Raw genomic sequence first — 21,194 nt, 5'->3', positions numbered from 1 at the left:
GGCGGCAAAAGCACATACGGCAATACAAACTAGTACTCTATTCTTTTCTTCTCTTTCACTGATAACTATGCTGAGGGGTAGAATTGGTAGATTTCTGGTAAAAGTTGTACTAGGTTGTAACATTTGGGACAAATTTTGAATGCCAAAACTTGTTACATATTGGGACGGAGGGAGTACTAAACAGTGTGTTTTCTGCAAAAAATTTCTATAAGAAAGTTGTTTTAAAATATCATATTGATCCATTTTTAAAATTTAAAATAGTTAATACTTAATTAATCATATGCTAATGGCTCACCTCGTTTTACGTATTTTCTCAATCTTCTCTTTTCCTCTCCTTCCTTGAGGGCGTAGGCTTATCTCCCCATCAACAACATGGGGTAAGTACCTGAAAGAACCAATTACAAAATTTCCTTGCGCATCTCGTATGCTCTGGCTCCTCTGTACTCGAAAGAATGTCAAAAACAAAGCATCTACATTTACCTTGAGAGTTTCTTCCTGTAGGAGGTGGTTTATGCCATCCTTCATGTGGTTTTGTATCTGTTTTTTGCTTGCCATTTTATAATTTAGTGCAAGAGTAATAATAGATATAGCTGATCTAGTAGCCATTTGAATCATTTCAACATTCACCATTTGCCTCCTTTCCCACCAAATATACCGTATTCCCCTATCGAAACAATTTCAGCAAATTTCAAATCATTGAGGTGTGGTTACCTCCTCTCATGATTGTCTTCTAGTAAAACGATTGTCTTCTAGTAAAACAAAACCCGATTGATCAATATTGGCAATATTCTCAATTTTGTTTCAAATTCACATATTTATCCACACTTCTATATAGCTCTATCACATTGAAAATAATATGTTTAATATCCTCACATATACGGTCCAATCGTTTGGTTTATTCATCATCATGAAATAAACCAAACAACATATTTGCAAAGAAAAAATAATTTGTAAATTTTATGATCGTTAATAGAATATTATAAAATAAGTTAGCGAGAATGTGTATTATGAGAGACGGAGTAACAAATTAAGTTAATATGCAAGGACGAGCCGGGGGAGTATGTAATACTAGTATTATCACCATCAGTCATCAACCATTCTTACTCTTTCGTTAGATATGATAAGGTTGGAAGGTTCATTTTGCCTCTAATATAGTCTGTATTAATGAAACTAATCACTAGATTAAGTCTACTAAGTGATTATTAGACTAAACAACATCTTCTGGTGGCTTGGTGCTTACGCCACACGGAAGCTTATTAGTAGCTACTCCCTCCGTCCCAATATGTAACAAGTTTTGGCATTCAAAATTTGTCCCAAATGTTACAACCTAGTACAACTTTTACCAGAAATCTATCGATTCTACCCCTCAGCATAGTTATCAGTGAAAAAGAAGAAAAGAATAGAGTACTAGTTTGTATTGCCGTATGTGCTTTTGCCGCCTACCAGTTTAAAATTTAATTTGCGTGTGAGTGGGTTTTTACTGTGTTTAACCAGCTTTCTGGCGCCAATGTGTTTGAAATGCACGTGTGAGTTTGATGGCAGCAAACAGACCGCCACCACTGAGTTTTAGTACAGGAATAATCATTGAGGGTAGTATGGTCTTTTTGCACCTTTTCTTAATACTTGTGAACAAGCTTAAACCCCCGCCTCGTTTCTGGAAGATTCTCTCCTCCCCCGCTCTCTCAGAAACAACTCAAATCACGATTCGCTCCTGCAACGCTGCACGCGCGCGGCACGAGGAGTAGGATGCCGGCGGCGGCGGCGGCGGAGGGGAAGGCGGCGCGCGCCCGATCGACGGCGGCGACAGCGGACGCCGCGGCCGACGACGTCCTGTACGTCTTCGCTCTCCTTCGTCGACGTCGTCGTCTTCTCTGTCTATGAGAATCTAGTTCTCGCGGTTTGATCGGCATATCCACAGGATGCCGCGGGGCGCGGAGGCGAACAAGGGAGCAGCGGGCGGGCGCGCACCCCCGCCCCCGCCGCGGCGGCGGCGACCGCGGGGCGGGACGACAGCCAGTACGATTCCCCCTCTCCTTCACCTTCTCTTCCTGAGAATATTGCGTTCTCGCGAGTAATGACATCTAGCATTGCAGGACTCGTCGCGTCGATGGAAGCGCGGCTGGAGTTTGCGCGCGTCAGCCGGCGACCGCAGCGCGGGAGGTGGGCACAGCAGCAGCAGGAGGCGTGGCTCTCTGGTTAGTTCGTCGTCGTCTTCTCTGCGGCCGGTTTTTCGGTTGAGAGTTTGTGAAGCAAGGTGGTTTGTGTGTGGGGGTGGGGGGTGGTATCCGGATCGGTGTGTCCTTTTTTTTTTTTGAATCGCAAATTCAATTTAATTGTCGGGATTGGGGGTGGTAATGGCAATCTATTTCTGTGGCTGGTTCTTAGCGTTTCGATGTGTGCTGTGTGATGAGTTCTTGATGCGGTAGGCTATTGCGTCACTTCGGTCTCTAGAAGCGAGGAAGATTCTGTAGTGTTTGCTTTCAAATGCTTTGGCAAGTTCGATTCGGCTGTAGATTTCCTGCACCAAACTTATGTTGGGCTTGCAAGTTCAGGAATCTTCAGTTTGCTGATTGCATATATCTGAAGGCTGTTTGCACAATTTTCTTGCTGATAATGTTTATTCACGTTGGTAATCTGTCTTTTTTGCAAGCAGACACGCAAAAAAATTCTTATTCGGGATGGGGTTTTGTTTCACCAAATGAATGGCATTCGTCACAACTCTTCATCTTCTCTTTGTTTTCCCAGCCTGGTGCACATTCTATCGTCTCATCTGGCATTGTCTATAAGGGTCAACTAATTAGATGATGTCTTGCAATTCTTTTGTTTGTTCTTCAGCTTGCATTGGGAGTTTAGGTACTAGGAAACGGTTTTCTGCGTTTAGATTGCTTGCTAGTTTCGATGTGTGTTGGGAAAAAGAGCTCGGAAGCGAGCTGCATGCTAGCGGTCCATCATATTCAGGTGTAGTTTGGCCATCACCAATGTGCAGTAAAAGTTTCACAATCACCCAATTAAGCATGTTGATGAAGCCACTTTGACAAGCAGCGACCAAACATTGCGTACCTGTGCACCGTTCCTAATTTCTGCTGTCTCTTGTGTAAGGAACTAAGCCAGCTTAGTTGGTCGATAGCTAGTGTGGGTGTACACCTAGACCAAAAGTTTTATCAAGTTGAATTTGGGTGCCTATTTTCTTGTTAAACTAGATGAATATCCCGCCGCGTTGCTGCGAAAAATTACGTTGCATAATATGTACAAATGTAATTTGATTATCAAAATGAAAATAATTTGATACAATTTTGAGTCTAAAAATAATTAAGATTGCATGTTTTAAGATAGAAGAAAGAAGAGACAATTTGGACCATAGCTCTATCATCCAAAGGCTAGAAATAATTAGGGGAATATAGCTTAATGAGAGAAGAGATAAATAATGTATTAACTACACTTAATAAGAATAAACTATAGTATATAAGATTACAAAGTCGATCCTAATATTTTCTTTATCTTCTTAAAATAAACACAATGAACTCGCATGTTTTTGTCTTTTCTGTTTGAATGATGTATCACAGAATGCCCTGCAAATTTGCTGACCTTTTTAACCTGATACGTCACTGATCGGACTTTGAATCATCTTTTATTATTGTTGGAAGGAAAAAGTATATATGAGGTCCTCATCTTGTCATCGAATTACAAAATCATCCTCCAACCGCAAAATAGATATATATCATCCCTAACTTACAAAACCGGATCACTCTAGGTCCTTAGGTGGTTTTGCCCCTAGTTTTGTCTAATGTGGCAGTTGAGTCAGCGTGGGACCCACGTGGGCCCCACATGTCAGTATTTCCACATCAACACCCTCTCTTTCCCTTCTTCTCTCCCCTCTTATCTCCCTTCCTCCTCTCAGTCTCTCTCTCACTTCTCTGGGCAAGTCGGCCGCGGGGAGAGGCAGGAGAGGAGGAGGGCGTCGGTGGCCGGCGACAGGCGATGCAGCGGCGACGCGGAAGAAAGGGAGACATCGGTTGCAGAGGCCGTAGGCATGGAGGAGGGTGTCGGCGGCCGGCGACGGCAATACGGCGGTGGCAACAACTTGGGAGAAGGGTCGACGATGTCGTGGTCCAAGATGGCTCTAGCATGGGCGGTGGTGTCCCCGGGACGGCAAGTCGGTGGGGAGCCATGAGCCTCTCCTCCGACCTTACCTTCTTGCCTCTTCCGGCGGTCATGGCGGTGTCAGCGGCAGGGATAGGGCTGACGGGAGGGGCCCTGAGTCGTTGTCGTGCAGCAGCGGCAGGGGTAGGGCCGGGCGGCGTGCAGAGTTGTCGTCGCAGTGGCGCTTCGGGTCCCAGTCCCCTCTCCTCCACGAATCCCGCCGCCGCCACCATGAATCGCACCGCTGATGGCATGGAGATACCCAAGTTCCATCAAGCCATAGTCACCGATCAGCGCTGCTCCACCCTCGACTTGCTCCACGTGATCCTCCGCCCCTCCCCTATCCAACCCTCCTCGCGAATCGTGACTCCTCCTCCCACCACAGGGACTCCTCGGAAGTTGACTGCGATCAGGAGTGCCGCCGCGACGAAGACTCTGCACGAGGCGCCTGCTCCCGCGCTGCCGCCGCTACGTGACTGCGTCGCCCGTCGCCAACCGCCAGACCTCCTCCTCTCCCGCCTCGCGCCCTCGCCCTGCCGGCCGACTTGCCTATAAGACGAGAAGTGAGAGAGAGAGAAAGGAAGAAGGGAGAGAAGAGGGGAAAGAGAGAGGGTGCTATAATATTTATAATACTAAATTAGTTTCATCAAATCAATAATTGAATACGTCGACTTTTGAGGTCTCGACTAGACGAATACGGTATTTGCATGGTATGGGGATCGTCAGTACCAGGGTATATGCGAGATTGAGTCAAAAGCGACAGAGACAAGGATTTTATACATGTTCGGACCCCTTCACAGGAAGGTTACAACCCTACTCCTGTTGGCCGAAGCCGGTGTTACTCTATATTCATCAGAATCATACAAGTACAATATTTGGGATAACCCATCTAGATGTCGTTGACTTGGCGGCATAGATAACCAACACATAGTCGACGACAGGATAGTTTTCCTCCTCGAATATAAACTCGCCGAGATCAGAGATGGCGCTAGATCCCTCTTGTCGACCTCCGCAGGCACCAGATAGGGTTTATTTAGGCTTATCTCTGATATCGATGTTTGGCTTGTCTTGGCTTGTGCGTTGATATGTTGTCCCTTCTCTCCTCCTATGGGGTCTTGTACTTATACCCATAGATATCTCCTTGTCCAAGTAGAACTAGGGAGACCAATATAGATAAAATCCAAATATTCCTTGTAGTTTCCATATGGAACTCTACTCATCCTCCCTTATCCGGAACTCCTTCTATATATGAGGTATGATTTCGTATAGGACTTGGTATATGGTTGGCCCCGCCTAGCTTAGTCAATTACTATTGGGTATATGGTATCCATAACCCTGACAGAATATATTTTCATAATAAATTTGTCTTGGGTCTAAAATGTTACTACTTTTTTCTACAAATTTGGTCAAACTTAAAGTAGTTTGACTTTGACTAAAGTCAAAACGTATTACAACCTGAAACGGAGGGAGTAATAATCTAAAGCTAGCTCTTTTGCTAGCTTTTGATTGGTCCACGTGGCACCTCTTACTTTGAAGAAAAATCATAAATTTATAGTAGAGAAAAAAAAAACCTAACAATCATATGTGAGAAAAATCTAGAGAAAAGTATCACATATGGATTTCAGAGGCTTTCAGAGGCTTCCGAAACTATCTTTCCTTTCCAATCACACGAACTTGTACTCCTTTGCCTTGTATAAATATACCACGCCTACTCGATATTACTCCTATAACTTTAGAATATATAGTAATCCCAAAATTATTAAGAAACAAACAAATCTAAAACAACTAATTTACATTCATTTTCTTCTTTAAATATACTACGCCTACTCGGTACTACTCATATAACTATAGAATATATAAGTAAACTCGACATTATTATGCAAAAAAAAATCGAAAACAAACAAAGAAAGAAGGCAACCTTGTCTTCTTATGTCATGAAATAAGATCATTAATACCTCAGCCAAAAAAACGATTGTGTTTTTTTGTTAGACAAGATATTTTTTAAAAAAACTCTGAATATACTAAATGATTGATCTTTCAAATATTCAAATCCACAAACAAATATATTGGAACTAATTAATTTTGACAAATCTCAAAATTTACTTGTTTAGATTTTATTAAAACTTATGTATAAAATGACAGATTAAATTTTGTACTTTTACTTGACATGACATACAAGTTCTATATTTTTATATTTTTTATGACAAATATATTTTTCACTTCTATACATAATAAATATTGTCAAACTAAAATAGTGGTTCGCAATTTTCTTTTTAAAATATTTTATAAAAACTCTAAAATTTCAAATAAGAAAAGAAGTATATACATATTTTAAATAGTGAGCACACCAATTTTATCATTTAGTATTTTCTAGTGGTAAGTATATATAGGTTGAGTAGCAAGCATGCCAACGGCATGCCGATGTTTTAGTGATATGTAAAATATGTGTCAAACGCATAAACGACTGGCTGCATCAGCGCGACCAAAGAAAAAGGCTAGTGTGTACTACTACTAATATATTTTTTCCTGTTTAGTTGTATGATGCTGATGAGTATATGATTTCAAATTTTGCCATACTTCACTAATCCTATTTGGTACATGCCACCATTCCAAAATTATAATACTTATTTTTACACTATTTTCAATGATATATTTTGACCATTAATTTATTGTATGTTATGTTTCCAAATGATATAAAATTAGCATTACATGATATGATTAATATGATCATTAGTTAAAAATTTATTGAGTTTGATTTTTCTAAAAAAAATTGGGTTCATTATAATTTGACAGAGAAAGTATTTAGCAAAGTTTAAGGTTTATTAAAGTTTAAAATTTAGTAAGAAATAAATCAGTGCCCCTATTAAATAATGTAGGATTGTATGTGAGAGGGTGGGTAGTTAGTGGTATGATGAAGAAAATTTTGAATTAAAGTTAATTGATGGTAAAAAAATATAAAGTGACAAGTTTTTGAGAATAAATTTTGAATCCTAAAAATGGAGGGAGAACTAGCATATGACTATAGGAGTACTAGCGGATAATATTTGCATTGATGTAAAATTTTGCCCTTTCATTTTTTGTTGTCAGTACTGCAGTAGATGTCAATATAGTTGAGATATCACTAACCTATTAAAAATTCGACAGTATTAAAACTTATTTAAGATTTAGTACTATAAAAATTTTGGCACGACATTAATCCAAACAAGCCTAACTGTAACTATTTTTCTCCGTCAGTACTACGTCCTGTCTTTAGTATAGTAGTATACTCTGTTTTTCTAGAATTCCACCTGTGAAGGTATGACCGGAAAGAACTGTGAAGATGCAGAAGATATGACTGGAAAGGACTGTGAAAAAGGTGCAGGCAAAAAAAGACAGCGAAAGAATTGATGTAAGTTATGCATGTGTTTCTCGTAATTGCATTTTTACTGTAATCTTATTGTTTTGACTGATTGTAACATGTTGATGCACAGTCTACCATGGATAGATGGGATGGGCAGCTACGTGCCACTGCACCCAGCTGGTGAAAAAAAAGGACACTGCATAGTCTGCTACGATAAAGTCAGTATCAGCACACTACACTGCATTTGCTTAAAGTTCATACTACCGGCGCTGATGCCGCGAAGTATGGAAAAACTATAAATGTTGGCTTATGTGATACTCCACTAAAATCACTATCTGAGTGCTGGGACACCTGTGCCTGCGGTACATGGTACAACACTCTACTCAAGCGAGTTTGCTTTGAGTTTGTGTCACTGAATGTTTGTTTACTGATTTGATTTTACAATTTGCTTTAGCTTTTGAAGAACAAGACATCTCTTTAGGGGTCTCAGCCTGATAGTGACATTGACAGCTAATTGAGAGATGCCTTCTGTTTTGATTGTGAGTGTGGTTTTGCACAAACACTTTACGGTCATCACAAGTCCCACTCGTGGGTAGGAATCATACAATACCTTGGTGTGATTTTGCACAAACACATGGCATGCATGAACCACATTTGACTTAACCCACTCTCACAAGGTTTAGTCTAACTCTTAATGATGCATATGCATATGACTTAATATTGGCCATTAAATATTCCATTCATAAATTGCTATACAAAGCAAAAGAGAAAATTCAACATATCAGTAGGTCTTATCTAGCCATATGGCTCGATCAACGCCGCTTCGAGCCAGTGTGACCAAGTCATTAGCATGACTAAGACTATAGGGAAAAACCCGGCTATTACATGAAGTATCGTGATGCCACTCAGTACATCTGGTGGTGGTTGTGGTAGCATATGCTAATTTTATTGATGGATGGATAAGACGAGGTGTTGCTTGCTCAAGCGATAGGAGAAGCGGCTGCTTTGAATGTTTCATCCATTACTCTAAACTTGTCAGCAGGTGCGGATGCGTCAATCGCATCAGCAGCAAGCATGAAGGCAATGGAAACTGCGGCAACTTGTCTCTTTTCTCCTGAAGCCATGGCTGTGTCGAGCATAGTAGCAGCAATCCCAGCCATCTTGGCCGTGGCCTCCTTAGTTTCCGCCTGTTTTGCTGGTGGGGCAGCATCAACAACACCATCGAGGGCTTTTCTGATGTAGGAGCATGTCTCACTTATGCACATCTCAACATTGGAGGTGCAATCCTCCGTTGGCACTAACATGGCCACTTTGAAGATATCTATCATTGTCGTAAAGTTGTATGGAGACATTCCAATAGGAAAGGCACCAGGAATCTTGGTGCATTCCACAGGTGAGGCTAGCATGGTTGACACTGTAATAACGACAAGGATTAGTGTGATTACCTTGGCCATCGTGGAATATATATCCCAATGATTTGATGATGGATGATTCAATGCAACAAGAAGTAGCTAACCTAGGTTGATGAGCTGCTTGCTATTATGAAAGTGGGATGTGATTGCTTTAAATAGTGTAAGGCGATGGCCTAGGACCGCAGGAGCTTTGTGGTCAAAAATTAGTTGGTTGCATGCATATGTGCCAAGTCTTTGGGCCACCACGCATTTCTCCCAATCACATGTCATTAGCGAGAAGCCAGGTGTCGGGTGCATAGTCATGGTAACTGGTTGCTTTTTTTTGACAATGGAATCTTTTATTGAACTCGGTCAATTATATCAAGGTGATATTACTACGCTAAGTAACACTCCCAGCCTCTGCATCCCAAGGATCCACACAACTAAACACATATGAACCAATTTAAAAGAAATTAAGTACAAGAAGCATCAAGGACCATCATCCTAAGACTAGATCACCACCTATGTCCCTAGTTAAAACACTCATTGACCACCCGCTCCAAGTGTAGACACGTCGCAATAACCAAATCCCACGAGCTCGGCTTTTTAAGAATAACCTAGGTGTGCATCCAATGGATAGTTACAAATATGACATGTATGTGTGATAAATAACTTTTCTATCAAAAACTATATAGTTCTTACGTAACCAAAGCAACTAGCATGTGGCAGTCGCCCCTAACAGGACATATGGTTACATATCTTTTTGAAAACCCGAAAGCCAACTAGTGACCACTTGTGAAACACTATCGGGTGGAGTAATTCTTGACGCCACAAAAATGATGGACCAAACTAAATGGGCTAAGAGGCATTCAAAGAAAATGTGTTTAATTGTATCCTTATTATTACATAAACAACAGTTTTGATCGCCTTGCTAATTATGTTTAGCTAGATTGTCTTGGGTTAACACAACTTTACGATGAAGGTACCAAAGGAAAATCTTAACCTTCAATGGCATATTTAGTTTCCAAGGGCGTCTATTTATATTCGAGATGTCACTATAAACTAGAGATGATAATGAGACTCCATATGGAGCTGTCCATTAGGGGTCATCTTCCATGGAAACTCATCTTGCTCCTAAATTAAACCAATATTAGCGATGTGTGGTGATAAGGTGTTCCATGTGACTAACTTCGATCCAATTTGATCCCTTCTCCATGAAAATTGGGATATCCATTTTGAAAGACATCTTCGATAGTTGCATGTTTGTGCCTGACAATGTTGTAGAGGAACGAGTACTGTTCTCGCAGGGTTACATTTCCCAACCATTTGTCTTCGCAGAACCTAAGGATAATACGGATAATATGCCATATGGCATATTAGCAAAATAATAATACAGTAAATTGTTGGTAAAATTTTTATATATATGTTCTTAGCGACTTAAATGCCAATGCTAAAAAATAAACTTTGATGAAGAAACTTCAAATTCATCTTCAAAATTAAGCTTTAAAATTTAAATTTTGGCATTGGCTGATGATGAATAGAGAAAAAGATGGGGGCCTAATCAGGGCCGGTCCTACCATTTTGGGGGCCTAGGGCGAGAGGGAAGTAAATGCCCTTTTTATCTTGGATTTTTTTTGAAAAAAAGTTGTTTAATTTAATTTTCTGATTGCAAAGTGATTGATATGCAATACATCAATATATACATACTTTATTTAATTTTTTTTAAAAAATTATAAATTATACTTCATTTTATATAAAATGAGCTAATTATATATGTTGATATTTATTTCTATTAGAAGTTGAGTTGGTTTTCGTGTTCCGAGAAAAAAATGTTTCCGTATTCGTGCCCGATCATATTCGATTTTTGTTCGTATTTGAGATAATCCGTATTGTTTCTGTATTCGAGCTATCCGTATTTGTTTTTATATCGGTAAAGAATATGAACACAAATATGATACGAGCATTATCTATCTATATCCCCTCCGTTTTCATCCCACATCGCGCAATCGATCCCCGTGCCGATGCTGCCTCCGACGGTGCGTCCCCAACGAGTGGCGGTGAGCCGTCACAACTCACAAGACCTCACTGAGATGGGCTAGCAAGCTTGGTGGGCTGGGCCCAGGATCCCAGGGGCCCACAGGCCCAGCCTTTTTCCTTCTCCAAGAAGGGCGGCCCAAATCCAACGGCTCAGCTCTCTCCTCTTTCCCCATCTCTTCCTCGCATCGACCGACCAAGCAAAAGCATTTTCTTCTTCTTCTTCTCTCTCCTCTCTCTCTCCTTCCCCACGAGAAATTTCAAAAACCCTACCTCCACTCCCGATCTCCACGAAACCCTAGCCGCCTTCTGCTAGATCGCCGCGGCGGCGGGAATGGAGGTGGCGCCGGAGACGCTCGACACCCTGTCGGGGTGGTTCGCGCAGTCGCTCTCCCCGGACGCCGCCGCGCGCCGCGCCGCCGAGCAGAGCATCGAGTCGGCCAAGTGCTCGCCGGGGTTCGGGCTCGCGCTCCTCGGCCTCGCCTCCTCCCCGCGCCACGACCCGCAGTCGCGGCTCGCCGCCTCCGTCCAGTTCAAGAACCTCCTCCGCCGCCGCTGGCCCAAGCCCTCCCCCGACGGCGGCGGCGACGACGACGCCGACCACCTCCCGCCCTCCGACTGCGCCATCATCAAGGCGAACCTCCTCCAGCTCCTCCTCACCGCGCCGCCCCTCATCCAGGCGCAGCTCTCCGAGGCCCTCGCCGCCGCCGCGGCCTCCGACTTCCCTGCCAGGTGGGAGTCGCTCCTCCCTTCCATCGTCTCCTCCCTCGGCACCGCCCTCTCCGCCGGGGACATCCCGGCGACCAACTCCCTCCTCGCCGCCGCGGCCTCCCTCTTCTCCCGCTTCCGCAATGCCTTCGACAGCAACACCATCCGCCTCGACCTCAAGTACTGCCTCGAGAACTTCGCCGCTGCCCTACTCGAGGTCTTCCTCTCCACCTCCCGCCGCCTTCAGGCTGCCGCACCCACGGTCACCCCGCCTGAATCCCGCCCGGTGTTTGAGTGCCTTCGCCTATGCTGCGAGATCTTCTATTCGCTCAACTCCATCGACCTGCCCGAGTTCTTCGAGGACCACATGCGTGAGTGGATGACGGAGTTCCGTGCGTTCCTCACCACCTCCTACCCGCCAGCGATAGAGGCAGACGGCGCCCCGGATGCGCTCCGCGCCGCCGTGTGTGACAACTTGCAGCTGTACATGGAGAAGTATGAAGAGGAGTTCAGGGGATATCTGAAGGAGTTCGTTGAGGCGGTCTGGGGCCTCCTCATGGCACCATCTGTCTCACCATCCCGCGGGCAGCTTGCGGTGACCGCAATAAGATTTTTGACAACGGTTGCTGAGAGCGTGCACCACGCGCTGTTTGGGAGCCCTGATGCAATGAAGCAGATATGCGATAGTGTTGTAATTCCTAACCTGCGGTTACGGGATGATGATGAGGAGCTGTTTGAGGGGAACTGGGTGGAATATGTTAGGCGTGATGCCGAGGGGAGTGATGCGGATACACTGAGGCGGGCTGCATGCCGGTTGCTGCGGGGGCTTGCGGCAAACTACCGGGAGCAGGTGGCTGCACTTGTGTCAGCACAGGTCCAGCAGATGTTGGCTGCATATGCAGCTGATCGGACGAACAACTGGAAAGAGAAGGATGCTGCAATATACCTTGTTATTTCTCTTATGCAGAAGCCTGGTGCCACAGGAGGTGGGACACCGGTGGTTGATATGGAGAGCTTCTTTACATCTGTGATCGTGCCTGAGCTGCAGGCCCCTGATTGGGAATCTGAACCAATGCTGAAGGCAACTGTGCTGAGGTTCTTGAAGGAATTCAAGGATCAAATCCCCAAAGCCACTGCACTGGCACTGCTTCCAAGTGTAATAAGGTTCCTGATACACGAGTCAAATGTTGTCCATTCATATGCTGCGACCTTTATTGAGAACCTTCTGATCATCAAGGATATGGTACCAGTACCAAGTGCAAATGTGATTACCAGGGCTCCACGCTATGTTGCTGCTGATATCAACCCATATGCCCAGCCGATTGTTCAGAACCTGTCCAAGGCACTAAGTTTTCCTGAATCATATGAGAACCCCTATCTGATGAAGTGCCTGATGAGAGTGCTTGGGATTGCTAATATTGCTGGGCAAATTGTTCATGAGATTACTGCTCGCCTTGTGGGTATTCTTATGGAAGTGTGCAATAACCCCAAGAACCCTGATTTTAACCATTACTTGTTTGAAGCCCTGGCAGCAGTGATTGGTCGGGCTGGTGAGCAGGACCCAGCACTACTTCCTGTGTTTGAGGCAAGCCTCTTCCCGGTGCTTCAGAGGATATTGGTTGAGGACATCTCAGAGTTCTGGCCATATGCTTTCCAGATATTTGCACAACTTGTCAATTTGAGCCGACCACCTCTCTCGCAGAACTACATGCAGCTGTTTGGTGTCCTGCTCAGTAATGCTACCTGGGACCGTCCACCGTGTGTCCCTGCCTTGGTTCGGTTGCTGAGAGCATTCCTTCGGAAAATTCCAAATGAGCTTAACCAAGAGGGCAGGCTACCGAATATCTTAGTGATATTCCGCAGTCTCCTTTCGCGGAGCAGTACTGAAGATTCTGCCTTCTACATGCTTAACACACTTGTGGAAAATGTGAGTTTTGACATCATGAATCCTCACATAAATGAGATATGGAGTGCTTTGTTTACTCGACTACAGACAAGGCAGGCAGTGAAGTTTGTGAATTCTCTTGTGGTCTTCATGTCCTTGGTGGTGGTTAAATATGGACCAGGTGTTCTTGTCAGTTCTGTCGATGCAATTCAGCCAAATATTTTCATGACAATCCTTCAGCGCTTTTGGATTCCCAATCTTAAATTCATCAAAGGGACTGTTGAAGTTAAGCTGACATCAGTTGCATCAACGAAGTTGATCTGTGAATCTGCACTGCTGTTGGATGGTGCAGCAGCCCAAACTTGGGGCAAATTGCTTGACAGTATTGTTGCATTGCTGTCCAGAACGGATCAAGATGGGGCACAACAAGATCAGAATGATGGTGCTGATGCAGATAGTCAGAGGACATCAGGTTATTCTGTCTCATTTGTACGTCTTCAATATGCTGGAAAGAGTGAAGATGATCTGTTGAAAGAGGTAAATGATCCAAAGCAGTTTCTGGTCACCTCCTTGGCTACTCTTTCTGCGCAATCTCCAGGGAGATTTGGTCCTATCATTGAGCAGAACGTGGATCCTGCAAACAAAGGCGCTCTTATTCAACTTTGTGCAGCTTACAATACCAACATTGTCTAGGTAAACAACCTCTCAGTTCCTTCCCATTTATTGCATCGAGTCAATCCAATGCATTTTCATTTGTTGTCTTGAAAACATGGAAGTTTTTCATCTATAAATTCTAATATTAGCTGTAAGTGAACTTTCCATTGGACACATGCAACAAAATCTCAGTTTGATGATCCTATAAACTGCAATGTTGTCCTTTGTACAACTTTTTTTTCTTAGTTTGGTGCTTCAACTGTATAATAGAGATGCCTCTTGTTCTGTGTAGAAAAGGATATTATTATGCACATTGTGGCTAGGCCCATTAATAGCTTCTGTCTTACCTATTCATTCAATAGATTATGTTATCTTAGTATCCCATGATTTATGTTGCACCAAAGTGTTTTTTTTTTTGAGTCACAAAGTAGAATTGGTCACATATTGGATTAAATACCCAGATAGTATCAGAATTCACAATAACTGACAACTATGTAGGTGGGAGTTCCTGTGAGTTAAACTATGAGTTTGTTATCCCTGGCATACCCCTTCCACACAGGACACCTGGGCCCACACTTAACAATTCTTTTTGGTTAGGGTGTAAAGAACTCTTTATCAAGTTTTCTGTATCATCTTGGAGCATAACTAAAGCCATAAACGTTCTATTATTACTTCACATTTTAAACTGCACTGACATTAGGCCTTGCATCCAAATTTTTATGTTTAGTTTAGTTGCCTCAATAATCAAAATTTTGTATGAAAATTGAGTGCTATGTGTTCAGACATGGGTTGGGAAATATAGTACTAAATTGCCATTAGGATTTAATTAAATGGCAGTCTGAAACATAATGTGAAATATTATTTAGTTATTATGCTTCATGTCACTTGCAGGCAGAAGTACATCCATAATTTGTTGATAGGAACTTTTTTTCCTGAGAAATATGGTGATGCAAAAATAAAACAACCCCTCCAAGCCTGACATATGTCTTAGTGATGAACATTGGAACTTATTCTAGTATGTTCTAGTTTTTGTCCATTATTATTGTGGTGTCAATCATGAGCCTTAGGAAACACCGTCCAAATGTGAATCAGAATCCAAATATTGCAAATTCAAGATCATGTTCTAAACTCTCCTAGCGAGAATCTTACTCATGATTGTTCTGCAAGTACATATTCCATGACTTGGGATGGATGTAACTTACTGAAAAGCATATGGACACAGTTCAATGCAAGCAATTATCTAGGATGTAAGCGAGTTGCAATAACCAAAGTATAGAGGCTACTATTTAATAAAATTGAGAACATATTTTCCATTCGTGATTCCTTTATATGCAGATTGCAGGGAAATGCTTGTTTGGTGGGTCTTGTATTAGCTAGAATCATGATAAGCAGTTATCTTGATCCTGAATGCTTTGCTTTGTTGTAGTGCAGACATGCCAATTACTTATTTGTTCCTTGAATATCTCCTTTTGGTAGTACCTTGTCTAGAATATTTGCAAAACTGCTATATTATTTGTTTATTTCAGTTTCTCTAAACCTCCTCTGAATGTTTCAGGAGCCAATGGCTTTGCTGTAAGGCATTTGCATTGTTTCCATGGGGTTTTGTCAAAGGATGTCTCAGGGGAGTCTATCGGTCGGTCGGTCTATCGGGTCAAGCTGGTCTTCGGTTTCATCCTTGCAATATTTCTGGCATGTGTAGGTTGGTCTTGGGAGAGGAAGGATGTCGAAATCATATAGTGGTGGAAAAACATGAACATTGTGGTGGAGGATGTCTCTTTGATTGGAATTTGGAATTTTCTTTTTTGGTGTGGAAGAGGTTTGTTTCCCCCGGAAAACATGAACATTGTGGAGGATACCCCGAGAATATTGCCAGCGTAGGCATGTGCCATCCTGGTGGAACTTTGCTGTAATTTTTTTGCCCTTGTTGGCTGAATGCCTTGCTCTGGCGTAGGAAATGGTATATGGCGTGGGAGTATATTGTCATCGGTCATCACCCTTTGTTAGGTCGGGTTACAAAAAATATTGCGAACCTCGATTGGAGCTCGCGATCCTGCTGCCATTTGCTCTGTTTTTTGAATGCATTGAGCCGTTGCAAGCTACTACTATAGCATCTGCCCATTTCTACCGTTTCGTAATTTCGTTTGCTTTGCACTAAGATTATAGCTTCATCAAGCTGTTTTGGATGGGTTACTGTCACCCCAACATTATCGTGGGAACTGCACGGTTACTATGCAAACTGTGATCTACTCTCTTCGTCTTTTACCGCACGGTGTTGCAAATCCTTATATATTTTCTCTATCTTAAAATAAATAAATATAATACAGAGCGTGATATATGCTAATAATATAAATCTAAATAAATCTAGATTTGTAATATTACGGTGGATCGTTGTAATATTACGGTGGATCGTATTTTCTTATAGATTTATTTATTTTGAACGAAGGTTACACAGTGTTGAATGGAATCGTGAGGTTCGTCATTTTTACGTTTCTGTTACGTATTCCCTCTGTCAAAAAAAAAAACTCAACCTCTTCTTCTAGAACAATGAATATGGATAAAGGCATCCTCACGTTTCCGTTACGTACTCCTTTAAAAAAAACTTAGAGAACAAAACGTTTCCGTTACGGACTCCCTTTCTAAAAAAAAACTCAGAGAACAATTAATATGGACAAAGATATCCCGTTGAGTTTTTTTTACTAAGCACCAAAATCGTAGACGGAACCTTTTTCATCTTTTGTCGTGGCGATGCCACCTGTGCTGCTTGCGTGGCCGACCGGCCTCTGCCCAACCCACGCCGGCCACATCACCACCTCGTGGCTCGTGGCGCTGCTCCGCCTCCGCCTCCGCCACACGGCCCCGCTCCCGACGAATCAGCGAGAAACGGTAACCAAAACCTTCGCCTCCAGCCTCGCCTCGCTCTCGCACAAATCAATCCCGCAAAATCCCTCGACCCTCGATCCCCCCCCTTCTCCCTCTCTCTCTCTCTCTCTCTCTCTCCCGGTGATCGCGACGCCAACCCGCGCTCGCGCCGGGTAAGGATCCTCCTCGATTCCCCGCTCCTCCCATCTCCCGCCCTACCTAGCTCACGATCGGTCGCCGCCACCGCCGCCGAGTGGTCGGTCTGTGTGGCTCGCCCGAGCTGCGCGTTGTGATGATGGCGATGCGCGTGGTTCGAGTTCTCGATGCACTGGGGGCTAACGACGAATTTGCTCCTCCGAGTTTCCCTTTTTTTTTTCTTTCATTTCCTACTTCCCTTTTGAGTTCTTTCCATCTATTCCATTTCATACGTGTCTCTCATTTTTTATCATGTTTTCTCCCTTGTTTCTTCGCTTACACGATGTGCAAACAGGCAACATTGAAGACCAAAAAGAAAGCAAGAATCATATGGATACCGAGAGCATCCAGGATGGTGATGACATCCTGCTGTCAGGTGGAGACGACGACAGGAATGGAGGGAGTATCGCGGAGATTCAGACAACGGTGGACCTCGGGGTCGCATTTGGCTCGGAGAAGCTGCTGAATTTGGAGATGCTGCTGATGGAGATCGCCCATCGCGCAACTGAGATCGAGCCCCTCGTGCTGGATGCAGAGTCGATATCGGCCGAGTCGGTTCAGAGGGTTTCTGAATTCGACCTCTTGCATTGTATCCTAGATTCAGAGGTCAAGGAGTTGGAGAAATTAGTTGATTCCATTGAAGTGGATATCGGGAATGGTGGAAAGATGATGGCTTCTGATGAAGATCCGGTGAGTGAGGTGAACAGCAAGCTCCGAGATGCAGCCGTGTCTTTGAACCAGATGCAGGACCTTATTTCTGCTATTAGAAGACAATCGGCAAACTTTGTGAATGTCATAGACCCTTCTCAGGACAACTCTGGTATGCTCATGTTAGTCTGGTGCTACTAGTGCTAGCTGTTTGCTGTATGTTTTTTTTTCCTGACAATTGCATTTGTACAGGAACTAGTGAAGATGGTGGATACGAAAATGGTCATGGTTCATCTCGCTCAGCCATGCCTGCCGAGGAACAAAGAAATACTCTGCAGCTGTTAAATCAGTCAATAGCAAGTGAACTGGATCTCGGAAAGAAGTTACATGATTCGGAGTCCGTTGTGGAAGAGCTCAAGCTTAAGCTGCATCATGTAGAACATGAATCGTATTTCTTGGAGGAATCTGTTGAAGCGATCTCTGAAAGAATGTTTGCAGCTGAAAATGCATCTGAATTGTTTCTTGGAGCGTCAAAGGAACTTATCGGTAAAGTTAATACAATACAGTTCCACCTAAGTGCATCAATTCGTCGGGAAGGTGACCTTAAATCAAAGTTAGAGCAAAGCTTGACAGAATCGAATGGTTCTAATAGCACTCTAGAGAAGATGAAACAAGACAGTGAAAAGGAAGTGATGCCGACTCAAGCCCAACCGGACTCTGAGTTCTTGACTTTGCAGGATAAAATTCAGCAACTAGAGGAATGGCTGAGGGAATCTAAGTCTGGATTGCCATTGACAATTGCATCAACAGGAGAAAATGAAGTCGGCGAAGATGAGATGAGCACATTCGAAAATATTGTTAATGATATTAAAGATGCTGTTTTCAGAGCAGAAAGTAGAACACAGAATGCTGAAGCAAAGTGCAAACAACTTTCTCACGCTAATATACAACTCGATGAGGAGCTAAAATCCCTCAAAAGTCAGGGGTCAGATAGGGCTGGCTTACTGGAGGAGAAGCTTAAGGAGTCAGAAACTCAGTTACTGCATGCAAAAGCATCGATTGAGGCTATTGTCGAACGGCACAGTATATTTAAGTCTTCAATGTCTGATATGGAGCAGGTGATTGATGATCTAAAGGAAAAATATTTGAAAGCTGAAACCAGAGCTGAGAATGCTGAATCAAAATGTACATTGCTGACAGACACTAACTTAGAGCTTAGTGAAGAGTTGTCATTTCTGAGAGGTCGAGTAGACACTTTAGAGAATTCACTGTGCAAAGCCAACCAACTGAAGATGTCCGCAGCAAAAGATATTGGCATTAAAACTAAAACTATCACTGACTTAGTTGCAAAACTTGCATTGGAAAGAGAGTGCCTTCATTTACAGGTATAAATTTTATTATTCAAGAAAAAAATACTGTGGTCAGTATTTTAACTTTGTCCTGTGTATTTATGTTCTTTGTATGTTATGTAACTGTACTTCGTATGATTTTTACCAAAAGTACTTTGTATGATTTTTACCAAAAAAAATTGATGCTTATGATTCACATTGTTCAAATAATATCTTTGGGGTTCTGGACTTCCGGTTCAAACAGAAGCGCCAAAAGATAAAAAGAATGAAGGCTATTCTTGGAGCCAGGCAATCAGTTAATCATAGATAGACATACGCAGGATTTTTTTCACGGTCATCTAGTCAATATACCAAGCTCATATTTTGAGATTCTGAATGCTTTGAGTAGAAACACTGAACAGACTGAAAAAATAGTTCATATTTGTATTTCATTTTCATAACATCTGCATTATGTTTCTTTACTCCTTTTAGTTCTGAATGTTCTGCTCTTTCTTTGGCATGTTTTAGCCTTTTTAAGGCATCAGACTTTTCAACAGACTGGCGCTAACCAAAATTAGATATTTTATTAATAAATTCCTTTGGATATCAATCCTATGACTGCATCCTCCTTTTCTCAGTTAACAGTGTTGCAGAAATTACTAGTATAAATAAGAATATATGTACTCCTGGCTTCTTAACCAGCTTCCCGGTATCTTCTCTGTACAGATTGTTACACTGACGAAGAAGAACAGGATGTTGGCTCAAAAGTGCAAAGAAAATATTACTGAAGTTACACTACTAAACAACAAAATTGCTGCCAGTGAAGGTGAACTCAAGACTACTAAAGTAATGGAGGAAATGGTCTCAGATTCTTCACCTACACAAACCAAGGTAAGTTCTTGCGGTGTCTTGTTTTAAAACATGTAGAAGCAGCAAATTCTTCGGGTCTGATCCTCTTTGTTGTTCTCACATTGACCACAATTGTTGCATCATTGAAGACAATCATCAGTGTAGAAAACAACTCTTTACATTGAAATTGCCCACCCACCATGCTCTCTCTTCCATGAGTAATCACCTGATAGCGCAAAGCTCTACTAGCAGAACTCAGATTTTATAAGCATTCACAGCTGGGGTTCTTGTCTCAGGACCAAAACTTGCAACGGTTAAGGGTTAACATATTTATTTCTTTTAAGCAAACTTTGTTCTTTTGGAACTTATGTCAAGCACAATTACTATGTTCTTATTGGTAATTCACCCTACGATGTTTATTAATGTGGTAAAAGGTGAAGAGAGTTGCTGACACTCTTGGAGAGGAGGAAGATGAGATTACTGCTCCACCAGAGGATAATTCCGGTGCCTGCAGCACACCTAACACGGTGAGGTCCATTGAACCAAAAATCCTGAACTGGAAGTGGATTTTTGCGGCATTCCTAGTCTTGCTGGTTGCTGTTCTCGTCTGCCTACCGTACCAATGAGGTGACCATGTCCTATGATCTATTAACGCAGCTTGTAGGACCAGATAGAAAGCAGGTAATTTTCCTGTAATGATTCTTCTAAATCATTGTAGGAATAGTCAATTTTGGTAGTGGTCGTTGTTGCAAGTGTCAGTTCTTGCATGAACTGTCTATGTGTCAAATAATCTCTGGGGTAGAAGAGATTGTAGATCTGAACTGAGCAAGTATGCTCCATGCCTTCTCTGAACTAGCAGATCCAAGCAAATCAAATTGGCAACAGAGAATTCATGCAGTATCTACTTGTATATATATTTCGAGTACTTGACTAATATCGAGTAGCATTTGTTCTAGACAAAGTGATCTTCACTATTTTACAGAATCACAGATACAATTAGCCTGACAGATGATGGTTTAGTAGGTTCAGCTCATCTGTACAAAATCCATTTGTGTATTTGTGAGCAGTTATGTTATACAAGTACAATTTTGTTTACTTACTCTTTAGTTAAACTGTAAGCTTTCTTCGTTCGTAAGTTGGGAATCAGGGCTGTGACAACTGAT

General features: G+C 42.5%; 3 protein-coding genes and 1 long non-coding RNA gene across 7 annotated transcripts; 3 read left to right on the top strand and 1 right to left on the bottom strand.

Moving 5' to 3' along the window:
* Positions 1-1,666: 1,666 nt before the first annotated feature.
* LOC107280227 (uncharacterized) lies at positions 1,667-7,892 on the top strand. 2 transcript variants are annotated; one of them, XR_010742759.1, is made up of 5 exons: positions 1,667-1,832; positions 1,919-2,016; positions 2,094-2,195; positions 7,466-7,528; positions 7,611-7,892. It is a non-coding gene; the product is annotated as an uncharacterized lncRNA (long non-coding RNA). The 2 variants fall into 2 exon arrangements; XR_010742762.1 differs by having other exon boundaries at positions 7,460-7,528.
* Positions 7,893-8,200: 308 nt separating this feature from the next.
* LOC4327780 (uncharacterized protein OsI_030282) lies at positions 8,201-9,018 on the bottom strand. The gene has a single exon (XM_015773083.3). It carries the CDS (start codon positions 8,932-8,934, stop codon positions 8,461-8,463), a length of 474 nt encoding a protein of 157 aa, XP_015628569.1. The 5' UTR covers positions 8,935-9,018; the 3' UTR covers positions 8,201-8,460.
* Positions 9,019-11,193: 2,175 nt separating this feature from the next.
* On the top strand, positions 11,194-16,251 carry LOC4327779 (exportin-2). Its single transcript, XM_015765499.3, has 2 exons — positions 11,194-14,191; positions 15,708-16,251. Exon 1 carries the CDS (start codon positions 11,240-11,242, stop codon positions 14,189-14,191), a length of 2,952 nt encoding a protein of 983 aa, XP_015620985.1. The 5' UTR covers positions 11,194-11,239; the 3' UTR covers positions 15,708-16,251.
* A 642-nt stretch (positions 16,252-16,893) lies between these two features.
* Positions 16,894-21,130, top strand: LOC107277375 (WPP domain-interacting tail-anchored protein 1). 3 transcript variants are annotated; one of them, XM_015766064.3, is made up of 5 exons: positions 16,894-17,035; positions 17,502-18,026; positions 18,107-19,239; positions 19,909-20,073; positions 20,466-21,130. In XM_015766064.3, exons 2-5 carry the CDS (start codon positions 17,537-17,539, stop codon positions 20,655-20,657), a joined length of 1,980 nt encoding a protein of 659 aa, XP_015621550.1. In that variant the 5' UTR covers positions 16,894-17,035; positions 17,502-17,536; the 3' UTR covers positions 20,658-21,130. The 3 variants fall into 3 exon arrangements, with proteins under 3 accessions (XP_015621550.1, XP_015621549.1, XP_015621548.1); XM_015766063.2 differs by lacking the exon at positions 16,894-17,035 and adding an exon at positions 17,074-17,184; XM_015766062.3 differs by lacking the exon at positions 16,894-17,035 and having other exon boundaries at positions 17,074-18,026.
* The last annotated feature ends 64 nt before the right edge of the window (positions 21,131-21,194 follow it).

Source organism: Oryza sativa, chromosome 1 (assembly GCF_034140825.1).
Source record: "Oryza sativa Japonica Group chromosome 1, ASM3414082v1".
NCBI lineage: Eukaryota > Viridiplantae > Streptophyta > Magnoliopsida > Poales > Poaceae > Oryza > Oryza sativa.
The sequence above is the reverse complement of the archived record's forward strand: the minus strand, read 5'-3'. Positions and strand labels throughout refer to the sequence as shown.